General features: G+C 43.2%; 1 protein-coding gene across 1 annotated transcript in view; it reads right to left on the reverse strand.

The window, feature by feature from the left end:
• The window catches only part of syne3 (spectrin repeat containing, nuclear envelope family member 3), a 36085-nt gene extending 25468 nt beyond the window's left edge, over positions 1–10617 (reverse strand). Inside the window, exons 1-6 of the mRNA XM_068595517.1 lie at positions 10584–10617; positions 6580–6737; positions 5627–5799; positions 4936–5245; positions 2824–2979; positions 1649–2008 (exon numbers count right to left, since the gene is read on the reverse strand). Coding sequence (XP_068451618.1) covers positions 1649–2008; positions 2824–2979; positions 4936–5245; positions 5627–5799; positions 6580–6723 — 1143 coding nt within the window. The 5' untranslated portion in view covers positions 6724–6737; positions 10584–10617. The remainder of the gene's footprint in view (positions 1–1648; positions 2009–2823; positions 2980–4935; positions 5246–5626; positions 5800–6579; positions 6738–10583) is intronic.
• Between the last annotated feature and the right edge of the window lie 10177 nt (positions 10618–20794).

The raw sequence follows: 20794 nt of genomic DNA on the forward strand, positions 1-20794 counted from the left end.
GAAAAGGTTGCAAGATACAATAGTACTCATTAAGCTTTGACAATATATGTTCTATCGATACATTAATGTGTTCATCGCTTTAATATTGCAGCTGGTAACGGAGGAGCTCATTTTGATTTATTTGTATACTTGTCCTGTATTACTTTAAACTTTATGGGGCGACCGTGGTTCCGGCACCGCGACACAGCGTCAATGTGTCCTTGAGCAAGACACTTAACCCTAAAATTGTAAAGCGTATTTGAGAATTCAGAAAAGGCGCTTTATAAAACCAACCTATTATTATAACTGATGGGTCGCTCGTGAATTCCCATGGGGACCGATAAAGCCTTATTGATAAAATACTGTATTTGATTTATTTGAACATCTCAATAATATTTAGTATTGTTGAGTGGAATCTGCAAAGGAACTAAAGCGGTCAGAAAAATGTAGGAGTAAAAAGGTATTTGCCAGGAAGATGTAGAAAAGTAGGAGATATAATATTTCACCAGCAGTGTGGTGCTTCTGTCTCCCCCTCTGGCAGCGGGAGGAATTACACAAATACTGTCGCAGCTCTCTGAACCCAGAGCAGCTCTCCTGCTCCAAGTGAAACGAGCCAAAGTGCTCGTGTCTTGTTCCAACAATGAGCTGCTGGCTTCACACGTTACAAAGTACACTGTCAAACTAAGTTATTAATAAATAACTGGAGAAATGGCTGTACTTTTGGGTAAATGTTCACGGTTAACAGATTACGTTACGCATGTGCGACTCTGCGATTTTTGGCGTTTTGTCAAAAGCCAATCTCCGTAAAGTCTCCACAAAGTCACTGTGAAGTCGTCTTTTCTGCTGTTCCGTCTCTCAAAACCGGAAAAAGACCTCACCTCAACATGGAGCATGAACTGAGAGCGGCCGTATCAAGTCTACAAGCGCGTTTCAAGAACATGTGTAGAGGAAAGCAGCTCACTGCAGCTATTTAGTATTACATATAATTTATTTTTGCACAGATATAACTTTATTTTCATTGTTTTAAGTGATTCCTTCTTTTTTTGTGGTCTGACAGGGCAATTTGGTTAAATTGCCCCTCATCCCTTGATTTTAGGATTTAAAATCCTAAAATCAAGGATGCTGTTTGACTTTTGACTACAAGGTCACGATCCAATTTTCCATTTTAACATTTCTTTTCAGCACCGACAGCTACGCTGTTGTTGGGCTTTAAAGCTCCTCCAAATTAAGCTGTCGTTTTTCTGTCAACAACGCATTCACTGTTTATCTATAATCATTAAAGTGCATGTAGACACACTGGTTGTCTCACACTAAACAGCAATATCGCCCCTACCAAGAGGAGCAGTCATTTTGTTGTACTTGATAGTCAACAGTTCTCTGTATAACATACATTAGAAACAAAATCAATTAAAAAATCCTGCTCTGGTTGTATAGAAGTCTCTATAAATGACTCTACTTCTCTCTTGATGTATTCCCTCAGTAAACATTGCAAACAGGAGTTTATGTCTCATTCTCTAGTTTCAAGTCTTCTTCTATACAGCGTGATGTTTATTTAGTGAATGACGCTCTGTTAGAGTCACTCAGGGGATGCTTTAGGGCTGGGCTCCGCCACGCATCTAGAAAACTTCCACTAAACGTATAACACGGCAGACATGTTGAGGAAACCTACCGTGTATTTCCTCCACTGGCCCACCATCTGCTCCTCGGTCCGGTCGGTGCGGCCCCTGGCCTCGCGGCCCTCCTCCAGCTCCTGGTCCAGTCCCTGCAGCAGCACCCTGAGCTGGCCGATGTCTTCCCCCAGCCGCTGGCATCTGGCCATGTACTGACTGTGGGAGTCCAGGCTGCAGCGCAGACCCTCCTCCGACTCACACAGGCCCTGCCTCAGCCTCTGCCAGCCCAGCCTCAGCTCCTCGGCCTCCTCCATCACCACCTCCGCTCCGGAGGGAGAGGTGTTGCCTCGCACCGCCTCCGCCACGCCCTCGATGTGCTGCAGGGTCTTCTCCTCGCCGGCGACGCTGTCGTCCAGAACCTGACGCGGGGCAGAAGAAGACACGTCACAACTCACGTGTCGGCTTGGATTGGACGGCGCGGTTGGGAAAAATATTTGACGACTTGGTTTCAAATGAAAAGAAGTATTTATCTCGAACATTAAATACTTGTGACCACTGAGAGACTTAACAAAAGTAACGGCTAACATACACGTTCTCATACAAGCTGCTGCCTTCATCAAAATGCTCCTCAAAACTATGCACCTTTAAAAGCCAACGCTGGTACAATACGTTAAAAAGGAAATGTTTATGTTTAATATTGTACATGGTCCCTTATGAATAAAATAAACTTTATTGTAAGCACTCTTTTCTTTATAAGCAACATTTTTTAATTAAGACATTTTAATGCATATATTTATGACATTGTTATTTCATATTTATTAGGTTCATTTAAGTGGTCAATTATTTGTATTAAAAGATAAAACAAAGTCTACACTTTACTTCTCAGAGACTTTATACGGGTCATTAAAATCACACTGAAATAGACACACACATCATCTGAGCTTTAATAAACGGAGCAGTTGCAGTGGACTACATGTCTGATGCTGTGGACCAGACTTATTGTACCGCTGCATTTATGTTTTTTTTAATGTCTCGCTGCACTGGAAACATTCACCAGGAAGACAATTATATCTACTTTTCATTTGGTTGCTACTTTCAGAGCATAAAAGTAAATGTCACGCAGCTGAGAATATTTATTCACACTCTTCCCTCTGCCTTTTGAACATAACAAAGACATGTTTTTTTTTAACGACATCAAACAGCAGCTTCCTAATTCCGCTTCAGAGAGTCTCACTTGTAAGGCTTTGAGCTTGTTCTCGGCGGTATCCTTCCTCTCCATGAGATCTGTGAGCTCCTTGGTTTTTGACAGCAGCCAGGACTGGAACCTCTGAACGCAGCCTTGGTACGTCTGGTGCTCCTCAGCCACCTTCTGAAGCAGCGACAGGCGCTCCTAGCACAGCAGGAGACATTTTAGCAGAGACCTTTTAACACACATTACCGACTTCAAATTTGGGTCTACCTGAACAAGGAGCGTGAACGTGGATTAGTATTCTCCCGTGAGACCGAGAGATGTTGTCTGTACTTTAACTACAAGACTTTGACATTTTAACCCGTTAATAACTGTGGAACCAACGTTGTCTTCAGACCTCATTTTCCCCCGTTTAGTGTTTTTCCCTGTGTTTGAGTCGTCGCAGGAACCCCAAATTAATTCCAATACTTGAGTTTTTTGTATGTGTTTGTTCAGCAAAGTCTTGGGAATAAATATATATCTGCAAAAAAATCACTTTTAAAAGATATTTTGATCGTAACTATGAATATTCAGCATGATATGAGTCAGATTCCCCAAAAAAGCCTCCTGGAGCATCAATAAGACACCTTTTTGGAAAGATTAGGACCTAAGAATCAGAATCTGCAACAACAATCACAATAAAACAAAGCCTTGTCCTGTTAGGAAGGAGTTTCAGTTAAAAAACTGTGTCGTTAGGTTCAAAGATGGATAAATTACACATTTTATGGCAAAAGATTGTCTGAATGGGGCATGCTGGGAAATGGCCGCGGGAGGATTTTCACGCACGGTTTCCAAAAGGTTGAACATGAACACAGAGACTAACGGGGAAGAGCCAGTTAGGAGGAGGAGGTGCTTCAATAGAGTCCATAGATTCAGAGGGTTAACGCTCAACATACTCAAAAGTAATATAAGTTAGTTATTAGTATTAGTAAATATTAATAAATAGGCAAAAGTAGATATTTGCCAGCAGACTGGTGTGCTCAAGTGAATGCATAATGTTACCACAAGACGAATGTGGGCGAGTGGTAAAAGGTGACATTTAAAAAGAGCGGTCTGAAAACAGAAGAGGAAGAGCCGTCTCATTGTGCAGCGGCTGGCAGACACAGAATAAATATAAAATGTATTTGTGTAGTTGTTCTGGGCCTGTGGGGTTTGCTTGTACAAAAGGAACCATTTATTATAACTTGAAATAATTGCTGTCGATGGAGATTCAGCCACGGGATCGCCGAATTGTGGGCACATAGTGTATGCTCACTGTGATTCAAACAGTGCAAATCCCACAAACACACAAGTACACAACCTCCTCCGCACCATCATCTCCTCAGAGAAAAAACATTTCATCCTTTAAACCTCACGCCACGTTCCTGTTCCCTTTGATCCCTCAGAAAACTACTTTACTCGACTAAAACTTAGTCAACACGATGTACTGTATATGTGTCTGTGTGTGTGTGTCTGTAAAAAATGAGAGCCGAACAAAAACAAAAAAAATTTCAAGCCACTGGCATTGCATCTGCAAGTGGTTTTTAAGCTCCGTGCTTCCTGTTACAAAGTAGTAGTTCCTCAATCAGACAAAGGAATGTGTCTTTAGTTTTACTCAAGAGGATTCTCATGCTTTCACTGCAGGCTTCATCTCCATCTCTCTCCGTGTCTGTTTAGTTTTAGTTTTATTCACAACACACATTGTACCAGCAGACGACCTGTGTGCTTTTTAACAAAAGCCCCAATCGTAGCATTGGCATTAGCATGAGCAGAGCTCGAGCAAGACCTTGATGCCTGACACGCACGAGCATTAAACCACCAGGGGTGTATTCGAGTCTGAGTTAACCAATACTAGGTGCAGTTAAGTCTGATTTTAGACCCACGACGAAGAGGAAGAGTTCATCAAGACGTAACCTTGAGCATGCAGCTTGGATATCAGCTCATTTTGGCTACAGCAGACAAAACAGTTAAAAGTAGATTACTGGCTCATAAAGCACAGGCTTCAGCAGACTCATTACTACCCATCTACTACAGCAGCCATCAGCATAACGTGAAGAAATCAGGGGCTGGAAGCCAAGTTGAGCAAAAGACCTCCAACTTCAACCGGCGACCATGACCCTCCACCAACAAGCGCCTCACCTCGGCTCTGTCTCTGACGTCGTTGTAGGCCTCCTGCAGCCTCTCCTGGGCCTGGGGCTCCACACTGGGGTCCTGGGTTCTGTTGTGCAGCGCGGCGGCCTCGTCCAGCAGCCTCTCCAGCAGCGCCGCCTGGCCGTGGATGTCGCTCGCCACCACCCTCTGCTGGTCCACCTGCCAGAGCTTCTCCTTCACGCCCAGCTGCAGCTCCACCGCGACGTCCAGGCCGCGCTGCCGGCTCGTCAGCCACAGCTCAAACTCCTCGTAGGCCTTCAGGTACTCGCCCCAGTGGAGCCACACCCACTCTATGCGACTGGGTGTGAGACACATGAAGAAAAGTTAGTTCCTCCTCAGGTAAACACTGTTACCTTTGTTAGTGCTACTAGCTGCTAGCCAGCTTAGCCCCTGTGTGGAGGCACTAAAAGCCTGGACAAAACAAGTTATTTCTATTATGTCACATCAGACTCGGGGAAAGTGACAAATATTTGTCAGGTGTGCAACAATTACCTGAAACCACATGCAAAAGGTACTCAACACAGAACAATAGCTTAACTGGGAATGAGGCCAAAGAAGACCTCAGGGCAAACTAACCAGGTGTGTCAAATACCTACAACACACACACACACACACACACACACACACACACACACACACACACACACACACACACGGTGTGCAGTGAGTAGGGCAGCACCTGTGACAGTGGATGATGTAGGTGCTGGTGTCCTCCCACAGGCCTTTCAGGTCTTTGAGCTTGGCGTGGGTTTGGGTCCTCAGCTCTTTGTCTCCGCTCTGCAGGAGGTTCTCAGCTGCCACCAGCGCCATGTCCATCTTCACACGGCCCTCATGCTCCGACTGATGGATCTTCTACATATTCAGTCGAGCACAGAGAATATCATGATAGTCAATATTTAAAATGCAAACATAGTGTACTAAAAAAACTCTCATGTGGTAAAATGACTGGGAACTCATTAGAATGTGATGATTAATAATAGCTTCCTCACACGTGTTTCATTACTGCTAATACTTCTCAAAAAGAAGAGCACATTTCCCATTAACCCCATTACTTATCTGTCACTCTTCCTGCCAAGCATCTTTGACACAAGATAACTTTTTAATATAATTTTCATCACGTATGTTGAACACATTTTTCCTGAAGAAGTTCATTAAAGTATCATCTTCTATGAGCAAAACAAAAATACCACTTCAGAATGTTTAACCAAAACTTTTGTGGAACTTGCATTAAAGGCCAAAGGAGCAACAAACAATAAGGTAACAAAGGTGTGACCGTAAACAGTTTGTAGACGACTGAAAAGAAGATAGTGAAGTTATACATTTAGGAGCATTATTTGTTCAATGTACTTGTGCATTATTCACTATAACCAAGAAACTATAATACTTTGAATTTTTAAATAGTTTTTACGGATTTAAAATTGTCAGAGCCTTTAAGGATTACATAATTATGTTATCGTATTGATAATTGTTTAATGCACCTTCTCATGTATCTGTGTCCATGCCTTCTTAATTCACTTGTATCATATCTACCTCTTTAATGAAAGGATCCTCAGACAGTGCACCCTGCTCAAAGAGCAGAAAGCACACTGCAGCAGGGTCCCAAGTGAAGGGCCAGTAAGGGAGCTATCTCACCTCCGTCTCCCTGAGCCGGCCCTCCAGGGCATCCAGGGGCCCTTGGGTGTTGTCGTTGGCCTTCAGCCTCTCATGGATGGCCCGCATCCAGGAGAGGGCCGCTTCCAGGCTCTCCATGAACTCCTGCTGCTCCTGCTGCGTCATGTCCAGTGCCTGGGCTGGAAGGAGGAACAGAAGGAAGCGTCCGTATCAGCCGGCAAATAAAGTTTCCAATTCTATTTTGAAGGAAAAACATATTTTAACCCGTTGAAAACTGTGGAACCAACGTTGTCTCCAGACCTCCTTTTCCCTGTTTGAGTGTTTTTCCTTGTGTTGAGTCATTGTAGGAAACCCAAATTAATTACAATACTTGTGTTTATTGTATGTATTAGTTCAGCAAAGTCTTGGGAAAAAAAATGTATATCTGTAAAAAATAAAACATCAAATCACTTTTAAAAGATACTTTGATGGTAACTATGAACATCCAGCATGATATAAACAAGATTCTCCAAAAATGCCTCCTGGAGCGGTCAATAAGACACCTTTTTGGAAAAATTAGGACCTAAAGAATCAGAATCTGCAACAAAAATCACAATAAAACAAAGCTTTGTCCTGTTAGGAAGGAGTTTCAGACAAAAAAAATGTGTTGTTTCTGTTCGATTCAAAACATATTTTATGCCAAAAGATTGTCTGAATGGGGCATGCTGGGACTTGGCGTGGAAGGATTTTCGCACACAGTTTGTAAAAGGTTAAATTTCTTAACAAAAAACCTGTGTTAAAAACAGGGAGCGTGAAGTTTAAAAGAAAGATTTGACAAAACTGTAGTTTCTATGATAAAAGCCTGGACTGGTCACGCCGCTCTACGACACAGACCTCCTGTACACATACTGGGTGTACATCATACTTTTGGAAGAAATTGAAATAACCTGTCCCCTCATCTTGATCTGTGCATTTCCAAGAACATGGCAGTACAACCATTGCAGGAATCCCTGCCTGCTTTGAGAGCAGCGAGGCAGCCTCAGCGTGCCCTCAGGGCAGTCTGCTGCAGGGGAAACTCTGACAACACAACGGGTCTGACGCCAGGGAAGAGCCGTTAAACGTCTGCAGGGAGGGGAGCACAAAGAACCACAGCATTTCTGAGAGGGAAATAAAACCCAGGAGGCTTGGGACGCTTTTCCGCATGACTCATTTCTCCCCACGACCACAACATTCCTTCTTTTGCCTTGTTTTGCCTCAGACTCTTGAAACTTGGTCACATGGAGGAGAAACTCCCTGCTCTCAGTGGAACACAACAAAGATGTTCTTTATGCTTTAGCATTATATCCAAGTCAAAGTTGTGTGTTTTCTAATAATGAACATTAACACAATCAATTAACAAAATCAATTATTATTATTATTAAAAATAGTAATAATCTAAATGTGCTCAGGTGGGCTCAACAGCTAACATGCACCTGATAGTTGTTGTACTAATGTATAACTTCTCTCTCCAAGTATGCAACACCTGTGTAAACAGAAGAAAAGCTGCACATGTGCCATCACGCTGACAGCCTGAGAAGCAGACCAGTGACAGGGGAAGAAGCAGACCAGTGACAGAGGAAGAAGCAGACCAGTGACAGGGGAAGAAGCAGACCAGTGACAGGGGAAGAAGCAGACCAGTGACAGGGGAAGAAGCAGACCAGTGACAGGGGAAGAAGCAGACCAGTGACAGAGGAAGAAGCAGACCAGTGACAGGGGAAGAAGCAGACCAGTGACAGGGGAAGAAGCAGACCAGTGACAGGGGAAGAAGCAGACCAGTGACAGCGGAAGAAGCAGACCAGTGACAGCGGAAGAAGCAGACCAGTGACAGAGGAAGAAGCAGACAGTGACAGAGGAAGAAGCAGACAGTGACAGAGGAAGAAGCAGACAGTGACAGAGGAAGAAGCAGACCGGTGACACAGGAAGAAGCAGACCGGTGACACAGGAAGAAGCAGACCGGTGACACAGGAAGAAGCAGACCGGTGACACGGGAAGAAGCAGACCGGTGACACGGGAAGAAGCAGACCGGTGACAGGGGAAGAAGCAGACCGGTGACAGGGGAAGAAGCAGACCGGTGACAGGGGAAGAAGCAGACCGGTGACAGGGGAAGAAGCAGACAGTGACAGAGGAAGAAGCAGACAGTGACAGAGGAAGAAGCAGACCGGTGACAGAGGAAGAAGCAGACAGTGACAGAGGAAGAAGCAGACAGTGACAGAGGAAGAAGCAGACCGGTGACAGAGGAAGAAGCAGACAGTGACAGAGGAAGAAGCAGACAGTGACAGAGGAAGAAGCAGACAGTGACAGGGGAAGTAGCAGACCGGTGACAGAGGAAGAAGCAGACAGTGACAGAGGAAGAAGCAGACCGGTGACACAGGAAGAAGCAGACCGGTGACACAGGAAGAAGCAGACCGGTGACACAGGAAGAAGCAGACCGGTGACAGGGGAAGAAGCAGACCGGTGACAGGGGAAGAAGCAGACCGGTGACAGGGGAAGAAGCAGACAGTGACAGAGGAAGAAGCAGACAGTGACAGAGGAAGAAGCAGACCGGTGACAGAGGAAGAAGCAGACAGTGACAGAGGAAGAAGCAGACAGTGACAGAGGAAGAAGCAGACAGTGACAGAGGAAGAAGCAGACCGGTGACAGAGGAAGAAGCAGACAGTGACAGAGGAAGAAGCAGACAGTGACAGAGGAAGAAGCAGACAGTGACAGAGGAAGAAGCAGACAGTGACAGAGGAAGAAGCAGACCAGTGACAGAGGAAGAAGCAGACAGTGACAGAGGAAGAAGCAGACAGTGACAGAGGAAGAAGCAGACAGTGACAGGGGAAGAAGCAGACCGGTGACAGAGGAAGAAGCAGACCGGTGACAGAGGAAGAAGCAGACCGGTGACAGAGGAAGAAGCAGACCGGTGACAGAGGAAGAAGCAGACAGTGACAGCGGAAGAAGCAGACCGGTGACAGGGGAAGAAGCAGACCGGTGACAGGGGAAGAAGCAAACCGGTGACAGGGGAAGAAGCAGACCGGTGACAGCGGAAGAAGCAGACCGGTGACAGGGGAAGAAGCAGACCGGTGACAGAGGAAGAAGCAGACCGGTGACAGAGGAAGAAGCAGACCGGTGACAGCGGAAGAAGCAGACCGGTGACAGAGGAAGAAGCAGACCGGTGACAGAGGAAGAAGCAGACCGGTGACACAGGAAGAAGCAGACCGGTGACACAGGAAGAAGCAGACAGTGACAGGGGAAGAAGCAGACCGGTGACAGGGGAAGAAGCAGACCGGTGACAGGGGAAGAAGCAGACAGTGACAGGGGAAGAAGCAGACAGTGACAGAGGAAGAAGCAGACAGTGACAGAGGAAGAAGCAGACAGTGACAGAGGAAGAAGCAGACCGGTGACAGAGGAAGAAGCAGACAGTGACAGAGGAAGAAGCAGACAGTGACAGAGGAAGAAGCAGACCGGTAACAGAGGAAGAAGCAGACAGTGACAGAGGAAGAAGCAGACAGTGACAGGGGAAGTAGCAGACAGTGACAGGGGAAGTAGCAGACCGGTGACAGAGGAAGAAGCAGACAGTGACAGAGGAAGAAGCAGACCAGTGACAGGGGAAGAAGCAGTGACGCCCCTCCTTCCTCCGCTTGACAGCTCGCGCATTAACCTCAACCTTAATCCGGTTGACTCGCACGTGCCGCCGTCCGCGGTTACGCTCACTCGGGTTACTAGTCGTGGAAAGTGAGCTCACCGTGCTCGTTATAACTTCAGTCCAGTATTTACCATCTATATGCTATGCTAACCTATAGCTGAAGAGCCAGTGTAACTGGTTTACGGTAAATATCCTCAACAGAGACAACAGACCGGTCCGTGCCGCGGACCCGGACCTCCACAGGTCACCAACGTCCAGTTTAACGCGAGCGCGAGAGGCTTCCGCGCTCGTGGACAGATACGGGCCTGTTATCGTTAAGCTAGCAGAACAACGGTGCAGTTGTGTTGGTCAAGTACGGCTTTTCAAGCACACAAACACTTACGGTTTCGTGTTCATCAGGTGGGAGCTGCCTCGACAGTGAACGCTGCCCGCCCGTGTTGTGTACAGTGAAGTTACGGCACAGGAAGTAGAGCCCAGGGCACTGGCGGCTGGAGCGACACACTTCATGCTGCCTTCAGGGCTGCTGGGAAATTACAGCACGACAGGACATTATAACAGAAACAACCTTAATTTATTACTAAAAAATAAATATTAAGAGCAACTTAATAGAAGTTATGAGTAAACTTAATACAATGCGTTTTACATATATAACCCTTAACGTTTTAAATAAAATACTGAACAGGCACTGTGGGTGTACATTACTTCAAATACAGGATGAAAAGGTACGTTACTGTCCAATTTAATGTTTGAATTAACTAATTATGATGATGAATAAATAATCGAAGATAACATTGTCAAAATATATCGCACCTTTAGGGATAGAACACAGCAATGCTAAGCTTCACTAAGGTAAGGCATTTTCCAATTATTAGGGTTTTTCACAGGTTTTACCACAAATTATTCTTATTAAGGATTTATAAATACATATACGTCATGTTTGTGGATTGATAAATGTATTCAGCTATGAACAATGTCCCTTATGGGCACAATGATTCACTGAAGTCCATAATAGCCCCAAAGTCCATAATAGTCCATATAATGTATATGCTTATACACTTTGTTATGGGTTACAACTTGTGTAAAATTACACAGGTACCTTACTAAGTGTTTGTCCTCACAAATAAACAATATATGTTTTCTTTACTAAACATCTAATATCCAATAGGGGAAGTTCTGCTGGAAACTTTGTGATGAGGTTGTAAGAGCAACCAGCTTTCTTATAAGGGCTTTTTTATCTTGTAATTCAGTCCTCTCCTGAAAAGGAGGGAAATAAAGACATTTCAGTGATTTGTAAACAAATGTATTTGCCTCATGCCATTATTTCAACCAGATGTGATTAACAGTCACATCTAAAAGAAGAAGAAAGAACTCCCAACATAAACAGAAGAACAGGCAAACTTCAAACACGAGTGAGTCTTGCTGTGGGACCACAACAGCTTTAATTGAGCACATTTATTCATGCAAAGCACGCATAACAGCACTTTTTGAATCTAATTTCAACTTGTATTGTATTTCAGTAGTTCAGACAGTTCACGTCAAACCCTCCCGGAGAGTATTCCAGTGCTACGGCAGCACATGAACTCATCAGCAGACCAGCTTGATCCAGAGGAAGGAACTAATCCAGGGCAGCTGCCGCCTCAGAGGCGCACACACACGTCACAGGTTCAAACTGCAGGAGTCTCTTCCTATTGGGAGAAAGAACAGCAACAGCATCCATCCAGGGTTTGAATTGGAAACACACAGTAAATACTTTATGGAGAAGAACGTTTGTATCCCCATTGACCACATGCTCCGACAATGGATACTACAGGATTACATATCAGTTTACAGTCCTTCTATAAATATATGAAACCACAGTTGAATTGCTTTCATTAAGTGTGTTGCTTTCATTAGGGGGCAACAAACTGTCACAGTCCAGTTCAGTTGCACTTTAGTGACCTGTTCACTTTTACAGTTGAGAGTGCAGATTCAGTTTACTGGTGGTGGAGGTATTTAGGTCCTTTACCTCAGTAGAAGTACTCATGTAGTTACAATAGAACACTGTCCCATGTGACTGTAATATATATATATATATATATATATATATATATATATATATATATATATATATATATATATATATATATATATATATATATATATATATCATAACATTATTATTACTCATGCATTCAACTAAAAGCAGAGCTTTTATGTTGAGCCGAAGCTCACTTTGAACCGCTGCAGCTAATGATCAAGTTCTTTATGCATTCATCTACTGATTATTTTCTCCATTAATTCAATATCGTCATATCTTTGGCGTGCAAACTTGAAGTAATTTGTTTTACTAAAGCCGGCAGATAAATAGAGTGTAGTACAAACGTTTTCCCTCTGAGCTCACGTGGACAGGTGTACAAACACATCACACACACACAGCTAGTAATAGTTTACCCTTCAAGTAAACTGAATGAATTCAAACAAAGACAGAAATGTGCAGTTAAACAGTATGCCATGTGACATCTTTGTGTTTCCCAACACGCGACGGCCCTCCCTCTCTTTCCACTCACAATCGTCTTCTTCCTTTTTTCTATCTATGGAAATCCCAAACCGTCCTAACAGACAACTCATTCAAATTGCAGCTGGCATGCATCCAAACTCGAGTGTCAGGTCAAGTTGGATCTGAATAGAGATTTCAGCTGCCGTATGTCAGTGATAGTTTTAGTTAGTTATGACTGTTCACAAGAATTACTTCAGTTTTGAATAAAATATTTAATTGTTTTAGAAATGTTTGTTGTTGACTTTGGTTTGTTTCTTGGTTGTTGGTCTGTTGCAGGTGTGTCAAACATACAGAAACATACAGAAGAAAAAAAAAAAATATATATATATATATATATATATATATACATATATATATGTATATATATACACACACACACACATATATATGTATATGTATATATATTTATATATATATATTTTCTTCTTCTATATATATATATATATTTATACATATATATACATATACATATATTATTATTCTGTATATATATATATATATATATATATATATATATATATATATATATATATATATATATATGTATATATATATATATATATATATATATATATATATATATATATATATATATATATATAAAACTAGCAGAGCTGTGATTTAAACCTCTGCTCATATAACGGACATGCTAACCACTGATCCACAGTCACAAATGACGTGAGCGCTGATCTTACTAGAGATATTACATTGTGTTGCAATGTTAAACATGGATCACGTCATGAAAGTGTCGTCACACAGCGAGGGAACCTGCAGAGGAGAGCCAGGCCGATAAAAAGAGGACTGATGTCTGAATGTTTGGTCTTTATGTTTATTGTTGAAAGACTTTAAAATAGAGTTTATCATCTAAAAACCTTCACCAATGATTCAAACAAAGAGAAATGCTGTCGTTAATTATGCGTTATTATGCTGTGATTTTACTGGTCCGGCCCACTAGAGATCACAATGTGCAGCATGTGGCTCCTTCACTAAAACGAGTTTGACCCCCCTCTGGGTCGGATGTGAATGTCCAGCTCACTGACTCCTGCACAATGACCTTTGACCTCTTCTCAGTATTATGTGTGTATCCAAATGTTTTATATCTTCTTTTTCTGTGCCAAAGACCTCTATTGTTGTCAAACAACTATTAAAACTCACCAGTGAGCCACACCGTTGCCCTGAAGAGCATCTTCCTTCATTACCGTGAACACACACACTGTAGTTTATTTGAATCCACCGTCCTACTGCCCAAAATACCCAGTAGAGCACAAACTGTGGCCCTCTGAAAAGTCCCAAACAAAGAACGGTTGGGGACAAGTTGTTTTGGAAATCACCAAATGAAAAAAAAATAAATGAATATTCCAAATATTAAACTGATATCTATCTTCAGCATTGACAAATGGGCTTGGAGCGAGGAGCCACAGAGCAGGGTGGAAGCCAAAAACAAATAACAGAAGGACTAACACATTGTTGGTTTTGGTTTTTCATGGAATTCCATTGCTGTGAAAGATCATTGTTTGTGTTTATCAGAGAATATGTTTTCCCAATTACAGTCCTTGAGCTTTCCTCCAGTTATCAGAAAATGTGAAATTGTGCGTTTTCAAACTAAAAAAGCAAACATACTGTGACAGATACTGCTTCACTTAAAAAATAACACACACAAAAAGAACTGAACAAAACTGAACGTCGAAGGCTCCTGTTAACCAGGTCGGGGAAAATGTCAGTATTTTCTATTTGGGAATGAATCCCAGCTCGTGTGATGACTGTTGCTACCGACTTATAAATCAGAGAGGGAGTAGCTTCTCCTTTTTGCATAAAGCTTGTGTATCCAGGTGATACATATTCATGGGCACCTGTTTGTGTCTTTCTGCAGTTCCACATTAAGGGCCATGAGATGCTGTCGGAAGCTTTCAGAACGTTAAGCAACATCACACTCGATCAGCTTCCTTCCCAGGGCTGTAGGTTGTGCCTCACTGGCTCTTAAAGGGACTTTTTCATGCATAGAACACATTTGCATCTCTTTTTCTCCTGCCAAAAGAAAACCATGCAAATGCTCTGCACTCTTTAGGGATGTACGAGGAGTGTGCAGTGTTTAAAGTGGAAGTGGATGGAGCTTAAACAGAAGATAGATAGTATTAATGTTAAAAAAAAATAGCTAATTAATACTGCAAGAATGATATATAGCTAGAGACTGAGAAAGAGAGAGAGAATAAGATGTAAAGCGTAGCGTGTACTGTAGTAATGAATATGCTATGATTTCTTTTGTCTATGATTTAGTAATTAGACCTATGACAGAAAAAGTGGCGCGCTGTCGAGGGGGAATTATGGCGACTGTAATGACCGTGTGGCCTATCAAAAGAAAGCCACAATGGTTGCTGATTGCTTTATTTAGATGAGTGCAAAGAATTCCGAAATAAAGTCTGGTAAAATGCTAATTGCTGCAATTGACCCTTGACTCGGATCCGCCCCCCTGCTTCTCCTCTGTCAATCTGTGAGCGCTGCCGTGCAGCCCACTCTGTCACCGACTGCACTCACTGAAGAAATATCACATTCTGTAAAGACAAAAAAGTGGTTTCAGGGAGAAACATCAGAAGGCTTATAATTAGGAAGTCAAACAATTCAACAATGCAAACAGGATAAAGCTAAAAGCTAAAGCTACAGATCAGTGTGAAAGTTAACCACCTGATCTGAGACAGAAGACAATGAAATTAAGGAACGCTGTTCTTGAAAAGCTGGGTCGGTCTTCATCCTCGGTTAAAAAAGAGGAACAGAAGGAAGCGTCCGTATCAGCAGGCAAATAAAGTTTCCAATTATTTTTTGAAGGAAAAACATATTTTAACCCGTCGCCTCACAGGGCACTGCTCCTTCAAACGCAGAGAAGAATTTCCCCAAGGACATTAATAAAAGTGCATGTTTCTTTTTCTTTTTCGAAAACTGTGCAACCAACGTTGTCTCCAGACCTCCTTTCCTGTTTGAGTGTTTTTCCCTGTTTGAGTCATCGTAGGAACCCCAAATAAATTACAATACTTGTGTTATTGTATGTATTTGTTCAGCAAAGTCTTGGAAAAAAAATGTATATCTGCAAAAAAAAAACACTTTTAAAAGATATTTTGATGGTAACTATGAACATCCAGAATGGTATAAACCAGATTTTACACCAAAAAAAAACGCCTCCTGGAGCGTCAAAAAGACACCTTTTTGGAAAAATTAGGACCTGGGAATATAAAGATGAGGGAACATAGGGTTGAGTTAATGTAGGGTGGGATAACATGAGTTTGAAGAAACATTGGGCTCCTGGAACATAGAGCTCAAGGAACATAGGGCTGAGGGAACATAGGGCTGAGGGAACAGAGCAGAGGGAACATAGGGCTGAGGGAACAGAGCAGAGGGAACATAGGGCTGAGGGAACATAGGGCTTAGGGAACATAGGGCTGAGGGAACAGAGCAGAGGGAACATAGGGCTGAGGGAACATAGGGCTGAGGGAACATAGGGCTGAGGGAACATAGGGATGAGGGAACATAGGGCTGAGGGAACAGAGCAGAGGGAACATAGGGCTGAGGGAACATAGGGATGAGGGAACATAGGGCTGAGGGAACAGAGCAGAGGGAACATAGGGCTGAGGGAACGTAGAGCTGAGGGAACATAGAGCTGAGGGAACATAGGTCTGAGGGAACATAGGGCTGAGGGAACATAGGGCTGAGGGAACATAGGGCTGAGGGAACGTAGAGCTGAGGGAACATAGGGCTGAGGGAACATAGGTCTGAGGGAACATAGGGCTGAGGGAACATAGGGCTGAGGGAACATAGGGCTGAGGGAACAGAGCAGAGGGAACATAGGGCTGAGGGAACATAGGGCTGAGGGAACATAGGGCTGAGGGAACAGAGCAGAGGGAACATAGGGCTGAGGGAACATAGGGCTGAGGGAACATAGGTCTGAGGGAACATAGGGCTTAGGGAACATAGGGCTGAGGGAACAGAGCAGAGGGAACATAGGGCTGAGGGAACATAGAGCTCAGGGAACATAGGGCTGAGGGAACGTAGAGCTGAGGGAACATAGGGCTGAGGGAACATAGGGCTGAGGGAACATAGGGATGAGGGAACATAGGGCTGAGGGAACAGAGCAGAGGGAACATAGGGCTGAGGGAACATAGGGCTCAGGGAACATAGCGCTGAGGTAACATAGGGCTGAGGGAACATAGAGCTCAGGGAACATCGCGCTGAGGTAACATAGGGCTGAGGGAACATAGAGCTGAGGGAACATAGGGCTGAGGGAACATAGAGCTGAGGGAACATAGAGCTGAGGGAACATAGAGCTGAGGGAACAGAGCAGAGGGAACATAGGGCTGAGGGAACATAGAGCTCAGGGAACATCGCGCTGAGGTAACATAGGGCTGAGGGAACATAGAGCTGAGGGAACATAGAGCTGAGGGAACATAGGGCTGAGGGAACATAGAGCTGAGGGAACATAGAGCTGAGGGAACATAGGGCTGAGGGAACAGAGCAGAGGGAACAGAGCAGAGGGAACATAGGGCTGAGGGAACATAGGGCTGAGGTAACAGAGCAGAGGGAACATAGGGCTGAGGGAGTAGAGGGAACAAGGGCTGAGGGAACAGAGCAGAGGGAACATAGGACTGAGGGAACAGAGCAGAGGGAACATAAGGCTGAGGGAATATAGGGCTGAGGGAACATAGGGCTGAGGGAACATAGGGCTGAGGGAGTAGAGGGAACAAGGGCTGAGGGAACATAGGGCTGAGGGAGTAGAGGGAACAAGGGCTGAGGGAACATAGGGCTGAGGGAACATAGGGCTGAGGGAGTAGAGGGAACAAGGGCTGAGGGAACATAGGGATGAGGGAACATAGGGCTGAGGGAACAGAGCAGAGGGAACATAAGGCTAAGGAAACATAGATGCACTCCTGTAAAAGCAGCTAATAGAAGAATTGTGTGGGGAATACATAATTGTACTAATACATATGTGAATATGTGTTGAATCTTTTTATTTTTTAGATAGATGTTGTTAAGTATAGGTGCAGTGCACACACACATGTTCATTTCTGCACTGTAGGTTCTATGAGAGGTCTAGAGCAGAACTATATATTACGGTTATTACAGTTGATGCACATTGATTAAACGCCAAACAATGATATCAACACTGTTGCTCACCAGTGTTATTAATAGGCTTTGTGAAGGTGACCCCTATAATTGAATGTGTTGCACAAGTCTGGGCCAGAGAGTGTTAATTCTGAGCCTGTGACATCATCACATATTGGTGTTGGTGTATGATGTTAAAACAGGTACTAAAAAAACAGCTTACATGTTTATGCGTTGATTTGAAGGTTTAATTCAGGGGAATATTCTAGACCCTCAAGGCTCTAAGCAAGAGATCAGTTCAACCCTAATTATCCCCAATCACCACACACCAACGCTGTAGAAATGGTCACTGTTTTGAACAAGAAATACAAGATTTTTAGCGAGCTCGCTGTCAGCAGTTTGCCCGTGTGATGAGCAAATCTAAAAAGGCTGAATTGGAAAGGCATTCTCCCCATCAGCCCTGGTGTGTGGCAAGATTGGAGTCTTTGAAACAACCAGTTGTCAACACCCTACTGAAAACCCTCCCAAGCAATTTCATGATATATCCATTTAGCATTCCAATGGTGGGTTTAAAACCTGAAACATCGCCCTGGAAAACTACCGGCAGAAAGAACTGTCAAAATGGAAATGTTTCTAAATCAAAGGCATACTTAGTTCATCAGAATAACATTTAATATACCCTGATAGATCCATTGTAACATTCATTAATGTCAGCAGCAGCTCATGAGTGCTGACAGTGAAAGGCCTTCAGAACAGTTCAATCACAAGCTTGATGTTTAATAAGGAACAGCTTCCAAAGAAAGGTATAAATTTGATAAATGTACATATTGTGACAGTATGTATGAGCACAACTTTACTGTGGATATCCAATATTATCAATCAAATGTTAGCAGGTTTTCAGTTGCGCAATGTTCACGTACCCATTGTGAATACAGCCTGTGGTGTAGAACCATGCGTGGCTGTGTTTGAATGAATTAGACACGTTGCAGTTTGGTGGCTACACTTATATATACAATAATTGTAATGTTTTAATAAATACCTTACATTGTTACAATACATTAGCACAACCAGTATATTTTAAATGTCACTCTAATATAATAAAAATCCATTAGTATTTTTTTTTACAAATGACTCAATTTTTTAAAATATATTTTACAATTTACAAGGATAATTTTAACAATTTGTACCACCTCATGATGTTAAATGTTAAAGTGTGCATGCCAGTTACTTTCCGTGCGTTTACTGAGGGTCTTTTCACTGAAAAGTGCAGCGGTCCTGAGGCGTAAAGGAAAATGTCAGAAAACAATGTGATCCTCGGCTGGAATCCAATATGTCTAACCCTCTGCTGGGTAAGTGGTTATTAAAATAATTATGGATAGAAATAAATAAAACAAACATCCTCTTTTTGACACCACAACATTACAGAATTCACAGCGTTCACAAAACACGACATTTCAGAAAACATGACATTTAGCTGCTATCTTTTACCTCCTTAAAGGTGCAATGTGTAAGGTGTGGCCAGAATTTAGAAATTTAGAAATTTAAATAGTAAACTGACATCAACAGAATGTGAAGAAGTTGAAGTGACGTCATGTCAGAGACGTCTGTGTTGCAGAGAAGTCAACACCATGTGTACCTGTAACACCATGTGTACCTGTAATACCATGTGTACCTGTAACACCATGTGTACCTGTGATACCATGTGTACCTGTGATACCATGTGTACCTGTAATACCATGTGTGCCTGTAATACCATGTGTACCTGTAACACCATGTGTACCTGTGACACCATGTGTACCTGTAACACCATGTGTACCTGTAATACCATGTGTGCCTGTAATACCATGTGTACCTGTGACACCATGTGTACCTGTAACACCATGTGTACCTGTAATACCATGTGTACCCGTAACACCATGCGTACCTGTAATACCATGTGTACCTGTAACACCATGTGTACCATGTGTACCTGTAATACCACGTGTACCTGTGATACCATGTGTACCTGTTACACCATGTGTACCTGTAACACCATGTGTACCTGTAACACCATGTGTACCTGTAACACCATAGGTACCTGTAACACCATGGGTACCTGTAACACCATGTGTACCATGTGTACCTGTAATACCACGTGTACCTGTGATACCATGTGTACCTGTAACACCATGTGTACCTGCAACACCATGTGTACCTGCAATACCATGTGTACCTGCAACACCATGTGTACCTGCAATACCATGTGTACCTGTAACACCATGTGTACCTGTAATACCATGTGTACCTGTAACACCATGTGTACCTGTAACACCATGTGTACCTGCAATACCATGTGTACCTGTAACACCATGTGTACCTGTAACACCATGTGTACCTGCAATACCATGTGTACCTGTAACACCATGTGTACCTGTAATACCATGTGTACCTGTAACACCATGTGTACCTGTAACACCATGTGTACCTGTAATACCATGTGTAATACCATGTGTACATGTAATACCATGTGTAACACCATGTGTGCCTGTAACACCATGTGTACCTGTAACACCATGTGTACCTGTAACACCATGTGTACCTGTAATACCATGTGTACCTGTAATACCATGTGTAGCACCATGTGTACCTGTAACACCATGTGTACCTGTAACACCATGTGTACCTGTAATACCATGTGTACCTGTAATACCATGTGTAACACCATGTGTACCTGTAATACCATGTGTAACACCATGTGTACTGTCTGTAGCTGCTGATCCACAGACACACACTGAGCGCAGCATCACAGTCACCACACAGATGGCTAACGGGAAAAATAGACGGAGGCCACGCTGGATGATGATGGATGATTTTTATGTATTCTTCTCCTGCTGTGAGTGAAAAGTGAACGTTCATACATGTAACTTCAGATCTGGACGCAGTGAAGAGGAAACATGCTGAGCCCTGGTTCTATGGAGCACGTGACCAGATCT

Source organism: Clinocottus analis, unplaced genomic scaffold (genome assembly GCF_023055335.1).
Source record: "Clinocottus analis isolate CAN_PGR_092001 unplaced genomic scaffold, fCliAna1.0.p SCAF_30, whole genome shotgun sequence".
Classification (NCBI taxonomy): domain Eukaryota; kingdom Metazoa; phylum Chordata; class Actinopteri; order Perciformes; family Cottidae; genus Clinocottus; species Clinocottus analis.